This window comes from Falco biarmicus, chromosome 5 (genome assembly GCF_023638135.1).
Source record: "Falco biarmicus isolate bFalBia1 chromosome 5, bFalBia1.pri, whole genome shotgun sequence".
In the NCBI taxonomy this organism is placed as follows: domain Eukaryota; kingdom Metazoa; phylum Chordata; class Aves; order Falconiformes; family Falconidae; genus Falco; species Falco biarmicus.
This window is the reverse complement of record NC_079292.1, coordinates 17,482,894-17,500,892: the sequence shown is the minus strand read 5'-3', so window position 1 is coordinate 17,500,892 and position 17,999 is coordinate 17,482,894. Positions and strand designations below refer to the sequence as shown.

Below are 17,999 nucleotides of genomic sequence, written 5' to 3'. Positions count from 1 at the left end.
TTCAAATCTTTTATTCTCCCATCCCACACTTTGAGAGTTCAGGTGTCTTTTTCCTATTTAAAAGCTACTTTTTATGTTTGTGTTCTGTTAGATTTTAAATTATATCAACCGACATATACTGATATCTCCAAGTCCACTCACTCAATTGAGATATGGCCATCTCAATCTTCCATACAACTTTTAAACAGTGTCATACACTTCTCACAGAAACTGAACTTCATGTTGTAAAGTGTTGTTCCACTACGCCCTAATTAACTCCCTAATCCAAACTATTTTAATACATCTCAAATGCATGCCTGAGACCTACCAAATACTTTAGATAGAAAAATATAGGTCTATAGATATTCTCACCTGCTCAGTAAGTAATATTGAGGTATTGCTGTACTTTTTACTGGTTTCAGATCCAAGAGTAACAAATCTTAAGAGAAAAAGAGTTAGTGAAATGCACCAAATTATGAGTTCCCAATTGTAGTGACACTCAAGGAAGATCTCATGCATGTGAAGCAGCTGAAAACGAAAGAGAAAAAAATTAATCAAACTAATAATTACATTATGACATAAGAAAATAACCTATCTCCCCAACTCAAAGAAAAAAACCCCAGTAATCAGTACAGGGATCGGTTTTAGGCATTAAATATTTTTGAATCATAATTGAAAATCAGCAGTGTGTCAAATATATGAAGTTTGAAAGGCTCAGAATTTAGACACTTTTTTTTCATCTCTTCAAAGCAACAGAAAAAACTATCCACTCTAAGCCAATTTTAAACCCATGTTCAAACTTGCAAAGACACTATACAGGATAAAAAACCAAAACATACCCTCAAATGTACTGAATTATATAGAAAATTTAATCCAAGCAGAGTTACCGATACATTACATTCTGATTAAAATATTTATAGTTAGCTACCAGGGAAACACATTAGTGTTAACTAGGGAAGAAAGTGGAAAGAAAATACAACCAGAAGCCATTCAGAAGCTTTTCTGTATTCTGAAACAGAAGCTCAAGGAAAAATCTAAGTGGTAAAAATCCTTAAACGTAGATTTGCTTACAAAAAGATATTCCACTAGAGGGCAAGCTAATATAGCCAGCAATCCTGTTTCTCACAAAAATCATCAACCAAGGTCAACAGTTTTCAAACATGTGTTTTGATGCAAAGTTAGAACCCCCCACCATGTTCCAAAATACACAATGAAAAATGAAAGAGGACATAGATTTTAAAAAAATCTTATCATGTTAGGAATTATGCTATCAATAAGTTTCTCTCTTAAGAGAACAATATTCTGAAGTAGATAAAATGAACAATACAAAATGCAGCTTAATCTTCTGAAAAGCTGTATCAGCTGTTACTGATTTTTCACCGTGGTCTTTTAACTCAATAGGAATCACCATGCAAAAGGCACTCAAAACTATTTTACAGCCATGACTTAAATAGCTTTATCTATACAAGATTTCCTTACCTGTGCACAACAGATAAACACAACTGAGATAGTCAGTAGGAAAGCAGATGAAACTATTACATCAACTGAGCGTTGAGGACCTCGACGCTGAAAATAAAGGGTATGGATATATGTGAGTGAAAACCTACCCAATCAACGGTGATATTTAGCATATCCAGTTAGAATCACACCTTGAACCTATGTTTCATCACGGCTCACGATTCGGCAATCTAAGTTCCGAACACAATATTAGATCCTAATAAAATCACTGCATTTTAATACCCCTAAAGGCGTGCAAGATTAATTCAGATGCAAGGATTTAAAGGTAATTATGAGAAAGAAAATATTCACCACACGTTCAGTCAGCTGCTTCATTATATGACACAACTTTCAGCAGCATTCTCTGATGTAAAAAATCAGATATGGCACTGGGCTTTAACCCCAAGTATTGAACCAGTACTAACAAGTGTGTTTTGGACACCAGATTGCAACAGGATATCAAAATATGATTTCACATGGTTGGTATTTTCCATTATTTGCCTCTTTTTGACACATAAAAATTGTAGCTGTAAATCACTGTCCCATTGTGGTAGGTGCAATAATATAATTCTCTCACCCAGGAGGAGGAGGAGGAAAACACGCTTGTCTTGAAAGGTACAACCACACTGTTTTCAGACATTTTTTTCTTGCTTACTGGTACAATGAAATATTTCTACCCACTGAGCTTTTTCCCCTCTTTATTTTTAAAGAACTATATGTCCTGTGCTGCATTGAAGCATGTACAAGTTGTAACAGACATTCATTGCTCAACTTTGTTCTCTAAACATAGGACTAACTATACAAATGCGACAAGAATGGGAGGTGTACATAGGCAAGATATAACCTTAAAATTTGGAGAACGAGACAGGAAGTTTAAATGTTGGGGTATGGGGGAGAAGTACAAATTACTACTGCAGGTACACACGTACTACTTCTATATTGAGTCAGAGAGTTTTGCCTCTGCTAGACTTGAGATGTGTATATACCCCAACCCACATCTTCACAGGTGGACATATATACAGACAGGAAACATGCAAGTGTATTCTGGACAGATGCTATGGCAGTATATGCCAGCAGCACCGCTGCAAGAAGGCAGCCCTGCTGCTTAGCTGCTTGTCTCCATTCCTTTCCTTGTGCTTGCACAGGCATTACAGATGTGCCCAGTGAACCAAGTAAAGCAAGAGATAGAGGTGAAAGTTAGTGTTCTTGACTGGTATTTTTCAGTTGGGTTAGTTCTCTACGCCCCTGCCTCTGACCACTGATTGCTTTTTTCCTTAGTCACATAACTATACAAGTGTTTCTGGTGGCATAAGAAAGAGTGGAATATATAAGCTGTGGTTGTGACAAAAGAAGTCAACACTCTCTCTGCAACAATGCTACCATATGCAGTCTTTAAAGCATCAAAACTACATTCTATTGTCCAAGTGATGCTATCCTCCTTTCCTCCCAGCCAGCAACACATTACAGACTACAAGGAAAAAGGAGTCTCTCAAATGTAAAATGTAAAGGGTACCTCTTTTTCACAGCCGCCCCAACAGATACTTCCATAACACAAGGGGTGTTGTCAATTAATTGCCTCAATTCCTCTTAAAATGATGCACTTTCAAATTTAGTATTGTGCTTTACATTAAAAATGTTGCCTGTTTATAGTTCCTGCTTTCCACGTTCCCCAGTTTCTACACCATAACTGCTTTATGTTTTCATAATCCTTTACCTACTTCTAAAAATTATTGATAGCAAATTTCATCTAACCTTTCTTAATTGCTGTTGGAAAGCATAGATGGAAATAAGGGGATTACCACCACTAGCAAGAGATTCTTAGTTGCTGTTGACCAAAAAACTGCTGCTATAGAAACCAAATAGGGAAAACCCTAGCTTCATCTGAGTTGAACTACCTAATGTAGGGAGAAAAATGGACTAAAACTTGGGGTGAGGGGTGGGGTGGGGGACAAACAAAAAACACCAAACCCTGAGTTAGAGAACATGTATCCCTTTACAAAGAAACATCAAAATGCTCTGGCTTGAAAAGATCATTAGAGAGATATAAAGAGATTACTCAAATGTGAGCTGAACATACAATAGAGGGATCAGAATGTCTTACAGATAATACTTGGGCATAATTTCTGGCTTCAACTGGCACATAAACACAGCATAAACACGCACATAAACTGTCTTGCTTTATAGATACCTTCTGTGTTAATGACACTAAGCGGTGGGTATTTTACAATAAGGTATCATGTGTGTTATACTAAAAGTCACTATTTTTACCCAACATATTCACCTGAGAGACTTTTCTGCTAGCATTAGTAACATAAGACTCCAACTCTGAAACACACTCATACTTTACTCCAAGCTAAAAACTAAGCATTTACTTTCTTACAATCTGGCTGCCTGCAGACACTGCTGGCTCAGAGTCACTAAAATGAAGCATATACGGCATGTGCACCAACAGCAGTAAGTGCACAGGAGGAAAAATTCAGACTAGGATACCAACCTTCCATCAAGAGCCTATAAGGTATTTTAAAGTGTTAGCAAAAATATACATTATTTTACCTTTAGATAGGACCTGAGAGAAAGCCACATTTTTATATTTTGTACTTTCTTCAAACGGAAGTGAGGAACCTCGGATTTTCTTGCCCTTCTGGCAGATGTTAGGTGACCAAAAAGTTTGGCAAAAAGTAGCCTCTGTAGAGAAAAAAAAAAATGCTTTAACTGTTAATTGATTTTCAAGGACACTAAAAAGACAATCGAGAAAAGGCTTCACTTAAAACTGAAATATGTTAATACAGTGCAGAAATACGAGTAGCATGTTACTGAAAAGAGGAGATACACTAAAAAGTTTTAGAAGTCTTCATAGTCAAATGATAAACAAAATTTAGCTACACTTTGAGTTCCTTTCTTTAAATTTCAGACAACAGATCAACTATGCTTTTAAAATGTGGGAGAAAATCAAACCTGCCAATCATTTGCATTAGAGAGTGCCTGTATCACAGAAGGTCATTCCAACAGAAATGATTATTAGAAGCAGGTTAATACTATTCTACTGTACTAAATTGCCTAGTTTGGCTACAATTTGAGAAAAGAAAGTTTAAAAATTTTTGGTTTGTAGACTAGTAAGTATCTATACTCTGCTGATAGTAAGGGATATTGATATTCTTTTAAAAGTTTAAATTGCAATAACAATAAATTAACAAGTATCTTACTTCAATAGCAGCTCTGGCTGACTCCAGCCATGGGACCGATCTGCTAGCAAAGCAGGCAGGGCCCTTGGCTAGGCTCTGGACTGAACTGTTTTGAATTAAATTGAAGGTTTTGAATGAAACAGACTGATAGAACAAATTAGACATTTATAGAGTTCTTTTATTGAAACAACTTCTTCTTGGATGTGACTAAGAGCCAGGTTAATGCACTGAGCCAGAAATCTGAAAGAAAATATTGAAGTTTTCCCTCAGAAATGCTCTCCAAGAAAAGAGGTTATCTACAGAGACTGTACAGACTTCAGTCCATTGCAACTGAGTCATCTCCTAAACTGTAAGCCCTTTGAAGTACTTGTCATCATTGATCTATGAATCGTAGTCCGCTGAAGAAAACAAGTTTAAAATAGCCACAAAGTCAAAAACCCACAAACAGTAAACCTTGTTTTGCTTTGGATGAAACCTCTTGGTTTGCTGTTCATACCTGTTTATACGTCCTCTCAGCTACACACAGCAGAAAAAAGAAAATCCACACTAGAGAGACACGGACCACAAAACTTATAACCACCATTGAGAGAACCAGAATATCTCCATTTGATCCAAATGCAGTCATACAAAGTTCAGTGGCAGAATGTGTAGCTAGTTGTTCCAAGTCTTTAGCTTGGGAAAGTCGAAAGACAAATGGCATTAAACCCAAGATTAAAGATATGATGTTTCCAAAAATCTGATAACCAATTCCTGGTATATAGCTGTTCACCTAAAAACAAAAGAAAACCAGGGATATTTTAAATTTTGGAATTAATTTTGAATTAAGTCAATAAATTATTAATGTTCCTGTCTTACCATCACAAAGAACACTTTATAACCTGCTAAGTTATATGAAAACTTGAACTAAGCATCTTCACAATTTACTATTAAGGAAAAGGAACTCCTCAACAAGGACTTAATGCACAGGAACTAAATATGACAAATCACATTTAAAAACCCAACAATATAATACTGCAGTTAAAAGACTCCAGTGCATGTTCTTGTATTAAAAATTCATTCAACGCTGAATTAACAAAGTGTATCAATCAGACTGTGTTGCTCACATCCTGTATGTTGCTCCTATTTGTGTTTTGCTTTTTGGTTATATGTTTTTTAAAGGAATCAAAGCATTCACAGTTCAGACAGGACTGGAGTTCTACTGTCCTGGATATGGCTTTGTCAAGTTTACTTCTGCTGTGGATTGCACCGAAAACTGTATCATCTCATGAGTCAGGTACAGAGACCTGAACCAAGTTCGTGAATACACTGCTTTTTAACAAGTTGGAGACAGTAAGTATCAACTTGTCAGAATTAGTGATAGTTTTCTTCAACTATGCTAGGATTTTATGTTCAACTCTACAAAATGCCTATGTTGTCGGTATTGAAAAAAAGTATTACATCAATTAAATGCTTTTCCAACCATTTCCTGAAGAGGAGTACTAGGAAAAAGAAGGGAGGACTAGTGAGACATCCCACTCATCGTCTTAGATATTTGTTTCCTAAATAGGAAAGCTTTCTTTTCCAGTCTTAATATTAGGATTCAAATACTCAGATCTGTATATTCCTAACCTAACACATTGGTTGTTCATCAAAATCAAGGAGATAAGTAAGAATATTCACAGCATACATCACTTTGGAACAATAAAACAGAGGTTGGCTATGTTAGCAAGTACCTAACAATGCAAACACATTTTATTGCCACAACACTTAAGATTTGGTAGCTCTTTTATCTATTAGTAACAAGTAAATCAGAGTGATGTAAGCCATGGACCAACAATGTCAGTAACAGGCTTTAAAAAAAAAACCACCAAAAAACAAACAAAAAAAGCAGTCCCAAACCCCAAACTAACATACAAATCCCTACATATAATAAGCTTATTTTTGGTAGTTCTTAGACTCCTAAATAAAATATTTGCATACAGTAAAAAGAATACTCACTCTGTTCATTATCATACCACTGATTTCGAGCACAGACATATCTGCTTTCTTGCAGTCATTACCCTCCCATACAATTGCACTTATTTTTTCTAGTCCTGGATTCAAACTGTGGATCCAAGGCAAATGACTCTGGGGAAGGCAAGGAATACATTCCATTGGAGATAAAAATCTATTGCCATTTCAGCAATATGCTGACAAAAACCCACACTTGACTAACACAAATATTGTTATATAGCATTTACTTCTACTATATGTTAACCACATTCCTCAAAATCATCCAATTCTTTTCCAAGGAACAGCTGTGAGTACAGAGATCTCTCCTTCCCCATACTTCATTTTCTAAGAAGTGTCGACATTGTGGTTGAGGATTAATTGGCTTCTTTTTTGCTCAAACATATCAAAGAAGAGTGATACACAAAACCAAAAAAGTACTTACAAGCCATCTTTAATTTACCATATGTTGAACGGAATATTTTACTTTTCTATTATTATTCTTTCCATAACATTCTGAAAAGTCCTCTTCTCACCTTAAGCCTAAGGCCAACATTTTTTTTTATTTGCTTTTAATGATATTTGTGTACTTCACAATCCTTGTTATGGATAAAGCCCCCGCTATGCTAACTGTATCTGGCAAGACTCAGTGAGTGGTAGGAGTCTCAATAGATGCTGCTCCAAAAGCCAAGCAATCCCAGCCTAATCTACTGAATGCACTTATGGCTGAGGCACCTTTACTCTAAACAGAGCACCAAGTGAGAACGGAAGGATCTGGAAAAATGCTGAGACAGGTTCTGCTGCGGCCAATTCTTGACTTCCTCCATCCCTGTCTCACTCCTCTTCGATTCAGGTGATTAAAATTGCTCTCAACTCTGCCTGGTCACCTAGCACTACATGCATCAAACCACAGGGAGCAGGGCACCATATTATTTTTAAAATCTAATTTATCACTGATTAAAACTAAAGCTTTTTATTTTATTATTTACCTTATCAGTATTTTTCTGAATTCTATGTGTTTTGCTAAGTATTCAATTTTTTCTTCCCCCCCCCCCCCCCCCCCCTTGGATGAAAAACATCGATTTATATTACTAAAACAACACAAATATCAGTTGCAGGACTTTTTTAGTCATAGATTTCCAAGGTCTCCCTCTAGAGAGAGTGTCAACACCAGCAGCTGAAACTCAAAAATTCACAATCTATAACCTATCTGTAACAGAAAAAACACTCAACTACAGAAAAACAAAGTCAGTGCATATACTGCAATTCAACTCCCTATTGAAAGGCTTCCATTTCTGTGTTTACATAGAATGTAAGCAAGAAGAAATAAAAATAAAAAAGCAAAGACCATGTGAAATCCAAATTGCTATCACTTTTGGGTTTGTTGTTGTGTTTGGTTTTTTATTTTTGGGAGAAGGGGGTGTTTTTTAAAATCAACAAATACATAATTTTCAATTCTGGTTATGAATGAAAAACCTAATTTTGAAATTCTTTTCCTCAGCTAGTATTAACACCATCTCTTCAATGGCATTCCTCATACTGATGGTGCACTACCAACACATATGACATGTGTACCCAGAAGAATGTTTCACATTCTCCATCTGTGTACTTAAATGGTTCAAATTAACAATGCAATTAACATGCAATATAAAGATAAGACTTGTACTACAAATATAACTGGCACTGTGACATCTGAATGGATTTTATCAAAGTATTAACAATGAATGGATTCTGTCCAATGTCAACCTAAGGCAGCCTGCAACTGAAGTGCTGCATGACAAACACTAAAATTTTCAGAAATTACTGCCTATATGTTGCTACGGAATAGCATTAAGTAGTGAAATAAAATTATTAGTTTTAAGGTAAAAACAAAAATATTATATCTAAATAAAATTTAGACATATATAATACACATGTAACAATTCATATCCATATATATAACATTAGATACCATGTATGTTATCTTTCTGCTATTCTGTAAGCTATTTCAGTATATTGTCATATCCTTTTCATTTGACAAATGACTGAGTAGCAGAAATCAAATTTTACTTGTTTTAATTCTATCAAATCACTTTGGCTTTGTTACTTTCATTTAATATACGGTTCTTTCTCCCAGGCCTTCTTACATATGATAAAGCTGATAATACTGAATTTGTGTGTAGTATAAAAAAAATCAAAAATGGTGGATACCAACCTGATGAAATGGGTCATCTCTGTATTCTTTCTTCACACATGGATTCACTTGAGGGCTTTCTACATCTGTCTCACTGGTACAGGAAGAGTGGCACTCCGCACGGTGTAAGAGGTCCTCCCACAGCACATCTTCAGTTTCTGATTCTGGTCTCGCACTCTCAGAATCTTGTCTGGAGCTTGAACATCGAGAACTGCAGCTAGTACCTGATTTAGGTGTGTCCTGAAATTAAAATATGCATTGGAATTAATGCAGCTTTTTTAATTCTACATTGTTTCTTGACAGAACGGATATAAAGTTCAAATTAGTGAATCCCTGTTTATCTGCTTTTTATGTTCCAATCCATTATATTTCTCATCTGAAAGAACTACATGTTTATCAAGGAATGTCTAAAAGGCCATAGGTTTTTAGACAAAACAAGTTCAAAGTTACACTTTAAAAGTATAAACAAGTTAATAGGCCATGGCCATGGTCTCTGGTTAGTCAGGGAGAGGGTCACAAAGAACTTTAACGGCAATTATCAAGCCACAGACTCCAACTGTGTCTCAAACTTCTGATTTTATAAGCTACAAGTTAAGCATCTTTCGAAACACTTTACAGCTTCAATACCTCAGTGAAAATATGAAAGACAAGCAAGGCTATACACTGGACTAAAATTGTAATACAGAAATGTGTCGGAGTGAAAAAAAGCATTGTTCACAAAGTATTTTAATTCAACATTTTAATTTTCTGTCTCTATCTGTTTGAACCGAAGTACTTTAGCTACTTATTAACTTCCCCATGTAATCAGGAATTCTTCCTCTAGAAAGGGCAAGGCCCTGGAGGAAGGGACACACATTTCTAGTCATTCAAGACCTGAAGCACTCAAATAGCCTTTCAAGCAAGCAGTGTGGACACAAATTAACTAGTTTTGAAAAAAAAGTTTGATGTGTTCCAGGACATTTCTAAATGTAAGAGCCTGTAATAAAAGAGGAACTGAAACTCAAAGTCCCCTACAAATCACATCCCCCCACTGTTACTACTAACATACCTTCTCAAAGACAAAGAGAGCACCCACCTGTTTGAAGAGTTAGGCAGCAGGCATTGAGAAGAAAAACAACAAAGAGCATACATAGCTAATGCTAAGTGTATGTGTAATCTACACAGTCATTCATGACATTTTTCATTATTTCCAACAAACTTGGGAAACAACCATGCCTTATTATGTTCAATTTTTACTGTTACCTTAGAAAGATAGATAGAAAGATAGATAGATATTAAGTTTGGGACATTCAAATCTCCCCATGCATACATATGAAACAATCTAACATCTTCAGAACAAGAATGCAGAGCTTTAAACTACTTTCTACAGTAAGCAGAATCCAAATCCTGCAAGATAGGTAGGTAGTCTTAAAAGCAGTACCATCCTACTCATCACCATCCTCTGGCAATTTCTTTCCCTCTTCACACAAAATTTCTTTCTTTCTACTAGTTTCTCTTGAGAATATACACATTTTTTTTACACTTAAAAAAAAACAAAAATAAAAATCAAGCAATGTTTCAGGAGACCTACTAATTTAATATGATTTGTAATGCATTATTATCTGAAGACATACTCTTTGTTCTTCCTGAAAATCATGCCTAATGTATTTCATGTAAGCAATTTTGTAAAGAAATATTTAGAAAAAAATTGGTATGAACACCTTCCCTTTCTTTTACAAAGTAAGGGATAATATCAATGCAGAAAGAGTCTGAACTATTTTTTTTTTTCCTTAAAAAAAATAAATAGTATTTATAGAAGGTAGTCACTACTGGGTACCATTGAGTCCTGAAGTTAATAAAGTAAGAATGTTCAAAAAGCTTGCTCAAACAACAATTAAGTTGACAAGGAAACATGAAGATAAAAGAAAACGTACGACAGAAGTTGAGAGTATATCCACTGACTTCACTATTATTTTTGTTTTAAATACAAAGAAAGCTTTCACAGATTTGAAAACTATTGTTTCATTTCCTTTGTAATCATGTGGGGGAGGCGAGTTGGTAACAACAAAGAAAGGCTTCCTCTTTCACGGCATCAGTCAGATAAGCAAATGGGGAGCAAGTGTAAAATATTACTGCCAAAGCTACACACAGAGCAAATTTAGTCTCTTCAGTTTCTGAAGCTATCTAAACACAGTCTTCCCTAGCTCTGAAGCATTCTATGCAAGAGAAGATGTATTTAAGCTGAAAAAAAATTGACTGTAATCATCTCTTTCTGCTTCCTCTTGTCAAGCACTACCAGCTGCACAAGTCAAAAGACATCTTCTGTAATATGAAGCAGAGGGTTCCAAGTATTGACCTGTTCACTTCTCCTAAACTAAACATGCATAAGGCATTAAACACTCAAATCAGTTAGCCTTCTGGATCTTTTTAACCGAAGCCTGTGAGAAATAAAGGAATAGAAGATTATCTAATAATGTTCTTATGCAAAAGCATCAACTTCAAGTCTTTGCAATTGTTAATCAGAGAAAGCAATATCAGAACTCTTCTAAGGAGATGCTTCTTATATCAAGTAGAAAGTTTACTCACAAGGCTCTGATTATTAAACTCATCTGTAAGTGGACTTTTTCAGAACTGAAATTACTCTACACTCTTTTCTCAGTGCTAGTGAAAAAATGGCAATACAGCCGTTAACACATATATATATTGAACTTTTTTTTTTTTTTAAGTTGCATATCATTAGCAAAAGAGCAGCACAATTTCTTTACAATGATAAATAAATTAATGAAAACACAATAACATATCCCTTTCTCTTTCAATATCTGAGGGATGATTAAGGACTCTGGTAACATGAAATCTATAAATTCCCATCTTCTAAGCTATGATATCATCAAGTCTCTTGATTTCAGTATTTTTAGGCATTAACAAATCTGTTGAGATTTCATGAAAATATTTTAAAGGATTGTTTCAATAAACATAAGAGAATGAAAACTCAGAGGCAGCATCAATTAGACTTCTCCACAAGAAGGCTAGGGAATCCAAAATATTAACTAAATGGAGAGAAACACCAGAGGAGATATCTGGTGTCAAAAGGCAGCCACAGAGTTGGCCATAACCTGATGCAACATCTACGGAAAATATTTTAGGCTCCTTACAAAAAACTGAGAAGTATGATGAAGCTCAAACCAGCTAAATAAGAAACTCTTAATTTCAAAACGCTGTCATTAAGAAAACAAACACTGTCCCCACTAGCATGACTTCCAATTAACAGATTCCTAAAATCCACTATAAGAGAAAAAGGGTTTAAGGAAAAATTTATCTATTCAATAAGAAACCAAGATGTTTTAACAATTTACAGAAAAGCAGCAATGGAAAAGAACATACCTCCAGAGGACAGTGCTTCTTATAATGGTGAGATTTCCTGTTTCGAAGTGTACAATCACTGGAAGTGCGTTCTACATTGCGACGTAAAGAATATCCAGTTTCAGGCCCTTCCTCACTAGAAACTTCATCTGATAAATTTGTCACAGTCCTGTGAGTATCCTAGTGCAAGAAATACAGTATTAGTAAGACATGCACTCATGCTTACGAGGCCTTGTTCTCAACTACTGAAATCAAATTTCTTGCTGCAACATTATCATCTATGCTCATTTAAGTCAGATATTAACGCATTTCCAATTGTCAAAAACAAGTGGTACAGCACAGATCATAAAATAGATATTGTAATATCAAAATAGACATTTCTCACATGATGAAGGGCTAATTCATACTACACTAAAGAACAGTTCTGACATTCTTACTTTAAATGTGATTTTGTTTAAATCTAACCTACCAAGAAAGTCTTAGAGGCAATATATCCAGAATACTTGGGAAAAAAATAACCCAAAACCCCAAAATCAAACGAACCAAAAAAAAAGCCACCACCAAAACTGAGACAGCAGGCAGTATAGCATTGAATTATCAACATATACAGTACAACTGCTTTGTCCTCCAACAATAAAGTGCTACAGATGGCACGTAGAATACTGAGATCATTAATATATTCTGCTTTCCGTTTCCCTGATTTTAAACTAAAGTTAAAGTAGCCCTTACAGTAACAGAAAGAAAAAAGCGCAGCAAAGGATCATTCAGCTGTCAAAAACTTTTTTTGTAGATTCTCATTTGTTATGAGATCACCAGACAGGATGCTGTAATGTTTCCTTTGGAGTCTTTCTATCATCAATGAAATGCTAGAAGGACAAAAATAGCAAAGCTGTTTTCCGTAAATACAACAAAACCTTTTGCCCTTCTGTAACTCAGACATCATTCTCCCTTCCACAATTGAACTCTTTTCTGAGGTGCTTCAAGGTCAGGTCATTTCGCTTTTGCAACAGTTGAGTTGCATAGAGAAAGAGGGACAGGCAGAATAGTTTGGGGTGTCTTATTTACTGACTTTTGCAGTGGCACTGAAATGTATTGATTGCCTTTGGGGGAAGAGATGAGCCTATTCTAGCCTCTGCCAATTTCTCTTTAATGTGGGTGTGTACTCACCGAGCAAGCTAAACACAGACAACCTCATCCATTCTATCAAAGACATTTAAAACTCTTTAAAATTACTTTTTCTTAAAAATGCTTGATTTGTTGCTTTCATCAAGAATGCAAAATGCTTGGAATTGCTAAAGATAGCTGAACCACTGCTGAGAAAGCACCTCCTGCAGAGCAACAGAGTTAAGATTTTGCCTTGAGATGAACCCTCATCACCTTCATTCTGACTTAATCATATGGATCTTTAAGGGGTTGTTAAATAATTTAGCTAAAATCCACAAAGGATACCTTTCCTTTATAAAAATGTATACTTGCAGACTTCCAGTAAATAACCCTTCCCTTTGATACTATCATGGAAAATTCCTTTCTATGATTATTGATGGCAAATACTAGTGAGACAGAATCAAGTATAAGAGCTGTAATAGCAGTCAATATATGTTCAAAAGCCAATGATAAAAGAGCCAGCAAAAACATTTTGGAAAAGCTATTCCATAGAACAATAAGATGAAAATAGAATACCCAGGAGATAATCAGACGCAGCCAAATTAAAAGTTCTGCTTTCTTTCATGAACACTTCCTATGCTTCCACCTTATCCTTATTCCTCACTATAGAATCCTGCCTACTTTGCTGAGAGGGAAATCGTGCTTCTACATCTTCTCCAGAGACCAATCAAAAAAAAGGGAAAAGAAAATGATTCACAGGGAAGTGCTCAGAGTGACCTCAAAATTACACTGTCAGTAATCCAAAATTTGTTCCATTTCAGCATAGAGACAGCCTGTGCCCCAAGTATCACTGAGAGGGGAAAAGGTACAGTGTGTTTAGCTGTCTGGAAAACCCCACAGATACAAGACAGCACACAAATTTGTGCATTGAAATACAAAATGGCAAAGAATGTTTAGATGTCAGTAAGGATCCTCCTACAAGAAAAAGGAAAGGCTAGGAATATGAGGATGAAATGAAAAGACTTGACATAATTTTTGGCCCCAGGACCCCAAGCCAAAGCTTCATTTAAAAAACATTTTTAGGTAGGCAAGAATGCTTGAAAAGCAGCATAAAATTATACCTCACATATCAAATTAACAACCCTGCTCTGAAAGCAAGGAAGCACACTTACTTTGTGATGACTGTAATTGCTGAAGGCATCTCTCACTGTTGCAGTGCTCCACCCTGACTCTTCTGGCTTAATCACTTCACACCGACGTTCCTGGGCCTGCACACATTCTTCACTGCTTTTACCTGTCTTTTTCCCATCAAGGGACACGTAGCCATTATCAGTCTCAGTGGATTTATCTATTGAGTTTTTTGCTTTCTTAGATCTGTATTTGAAACAAATATATGGACTAAATTGATGAGCCTCTCAAATTTCCCCCCCCAGTCTAAATCCTGCTTATCCCTCTCAATCCATGTTTTAGTTTTATTACTAAGATGACCACAAACTATGAATATTTTCATTTGATACAGTATTTGTAACTATTCCATCTTCTAAATAACACCCATTATCCTTTCCTAAAATTGTTACAAAAGAAACTGACAGTGTCTGGAAGAAAGTTACATCGTTAGCTACTGAAAGAAAAGGAAACCTATGTTTTAAAACTAAAACTTTACAGCTACTTTGGCAATAGAAGAAACACAAGCCTCAAATTTAAATGAGAAACTTCTGTATTCTACTGTAACAAAAAAAGAGGTGTGCCAGAAGTTTCTTTAAGTGTTATTAATTCAAAGGAAGTATGCCACCTCCTGAAGCTGCAAACATGCTGTTTAGTATGCTGTACACTGATATTTTTTTGTTGTCATTTTAAATACACTCTGCTTATTGACCACTCTGCTAAATAGAAGGTGATTTACTTTATTATCCAATAGCACCCCTAGCAATATATTTTGAATTACCTTACAAATACACTAATTAAGCCGGTCGTCAAATCACAAAATAAGTTTACGAACGAAGCTTCAGTATTATTACTAATTATCACTAAGACTTAATATTGATGAACAGTCTTCTGTAACAGTCTCTAGATGTCAAGGCCCTTATCCAGTCAATAGATGTAGCAGCAAGAATATCTAATGCCAGAAAAAGGCTCTTTCAAAGCAAACATTTGGAAGATTACACTTCCAAATTAGAAAGTGCAATTGATGAAGGAATGAAAAGAAATGGCAGCTTGCTACTTTATCCATAGAGGCTACTTCAAGCCTACACTTAAGTTTTCTGTATTCTCAAAGTAAATAACATGGGGGGGGGGGGGGGGGGGGGGGGGGGGAAGGAATCAGAAAAGCAATGAATATCTTGTGTTTATTATATTTTGTTTATTAAGATTCCCAGAACATTGGCGGGGGGTGGGGTGGGGGGGTGGGGGGTGGGTGGGCAGGGTGGGTAAGTGTTATGAATCAAGTTTCCAGGTTTGTTTTTTTATTTTTAATAAAAGTAGAACACTGGACATATTTCATAAAACTATCAAGAATCTGTTCAACTGGTCTTGTGCTCCTAATGGGGGAATATGCACTGTCTTTCTCTTTAAGGAGTAAGGTATTCTGTGAGAGCTTGGATTACACAGCAGAGGATTAAATTCCTCTTTAATATGTACATTGAACAAATCAGGAGAATTGGAATAGTCGCCTCACATTCCTCCCAAGATAAGGTATCCCACATATATAGTGGAGACCTGAACACAAAAAATGGCTAGGTTGTGCTGCATGAAATGGAAAAATCCAAAAAGGAACAATTCATCTGTTGAAATGCAGACAAAATAATGAAGAGAAGAGACAATGTTACTAAACTCTTTCATCCTCCTTTTCCATCTTTATTTTCACTCCACCTTCCCTCAGTCCTTCCTGGAAAAAAGCTAACAGCATTTAAAAAAAAAAAAACAAAAACCAAAAAAACAAAACCCACAAAGTAACTGCTGCTCTAATTGTAAGAAGCTACAGAACTCAACTACTATTCCCTGACCTATTCCCAAAATTCTTAGCCGACTTTATTTCTATATGAGCACAAAACTGGCAGAAACATTTTATGCAATTATTATGTATTTGCCTTAATTATTTTTTATTATAAGCTTACAAAGGTAAAGTGATAGCAAGATGCTTTAGCACTTGTTTTGCAGTGAAGCAGTTAGTAAGCCCCCTGTTTGTAGATTACCAACATGCTAGATCACACAGTTTTTTAGTTTTCTAGGACCATTAAGATCATTAAAACATTACTGAGGCTTTCATCAAAAACGTCAAACTATCAACACTAAAATTGTCAGACCTCCATTTCTGTGCCATTCCATAATGTTGTTATTTAACTAAGTTAATGAAGATAAGACAACTGAAGAAAGAGAAAGCTTATTTTGCCATTTCACTACTGCAATAAAGCAAGTACTAAACTTTCAGTGGCAACTCACTGTAAAATAGTTTCAGTAAGTTCAGTTGTGAGCACTAACGAACTAGTACTAATATTATCTGCAATAAGCAGGAACCACAGAGGCCAATTTTTAATGCTTTAATATACTGTTGGCACTTTTAAAAAAATCTCTTTTTAACAATGAAAAAGAGAATGCAGTTCTCATCACATATATACACACACACACATCTAGTCAGAGAGACTTACTCTGCAAGTTACTAAGCTTTATGAGCGAAGCAACAGGACAACTCTTCCTTGATTTGAGAAGCTTTTACACATTTCACATGAAACTTGCAAGCTACTAGGAAGAAATAGCCTCAAACACTTGAGTAGGAACAGGTAAGAGAAGAAAAGAACATATGTATGTATGTACGTATAATTTGTTCAGATAGGACTTCACTACTGAAGCAATATTGAAGTGTAAAAACTGCAAAACAAACACTAGTACGATTACCAATTAAGGCTCATTTTGGAAAACAGGTAACTTAACTGAGGTCTTTCATTTGTTTTTAATGTAGAAATCAGTTATTTTTTGTAAGAATCCCAAAATTTAAATGTAAGCCTCAAGCCAGAAGAGCGTAAGTTTGGGCTTAAATTTAGGCTTTCGTGTACTACACCATGATAAAAGAAAAAAGAAGAAGAATAAACATGAACAACATTTCCCTAGATGACAGAGATGTATAGTTTCCTAGAATCACTATATATATATATACACACACACACACACACACACATAATTAATCCACTTTTAAAGTTTCATGCTTTAGAATTAGAACTATTTAAGAGCAAGACAGGACAACACCATGAATAAATCCAAGGTCTTAAAAAGCTCAAACAAATGCAAAAGATAAGTCAGGAATAACGTTCAATCTTATTCATGCATTAGCCAAGGAAAATACTAAGGAAGATTTAAATCAAGTTTCTGCAAGACTATATTTTCACTGTCAAGTATTCTATTCTCATGTATTTTCACTGGGGTTGGTCAAAACAATCTTCTCCCTCTTCATACTGCAAAACTTTTAAAGAAGTTACAATTGTGAGATTTCCATTATTGGAGTAAGGACACACACACAGAGCAAAGTCCAAAATTAGTACTAAATTCTGTATAAATTACCTATTGGGATATTGCCCTCCTTTCCAGTGAAATTAATAATTAGTATTTTTAAAATTGTCTCTGTGCTGGATTAAAGTTTAGAATTATATTTTATTAGTCAGACTGAGTTCTTCCATTCAAAAGGATATTTATCGAAAACACAGTTCCAGATTACCAATGACCCCAGCGTAGGCAAATGGTCTAGGTACACAGGGTCCTGCCCTGAA

At 35.4% G+C, this 17,999-nt stretch overlaps 1 protein-coding gene across 4 annotated transcripts in view; it reads right to left on the bottom strand.

The window, feature by feature from the left end:
• Window positions 1-17,999, bottom strand: part of PHTF2 (putative homeodomain transcription factor 2) — a 73,304-nt gene that overhangs the window by 12,291 nt on the left and 43,014 nt on the right. For all 4 annotated transcript variants that reach the window (XM_056340592.1, XM_056340595.1, XM_056340594.1 and 1 more), the window contains 8 exons: window positions 14,415-14,616; window positions 12,160-12,318; window positions 8,821-9,039; window positions 6,636-6,764; window positions 5,155-5,427; window positions 4,030-4,161; window positions 1,459-1,545; window positions 352-507 (listed from right to left, as the gene is read on the bottom strand). In XM_056340592.1, coding sequence (XP_056196567.1) covers window positions 352-507; window positions 1,459-1,545; window positions 4,030-4,161; window positions 5,155-5,427; window positions 6,636-6,764; window positions 8,821-9,039; window positions 12,160-12,318; window positions 14,415-14,616 — 1,357 coding nt within the window. The remainder of the gene's footprint in view (window positions 1-351; window positions 508-1,458; window positions 1,546-4,029; window positions 4,162-5,154; window positions 5,428-6,635; window positions 6,765-8,820; window positions 9,040-12,159; window positions 12,319-14,414; window positions 14,617-17,999) is intronic.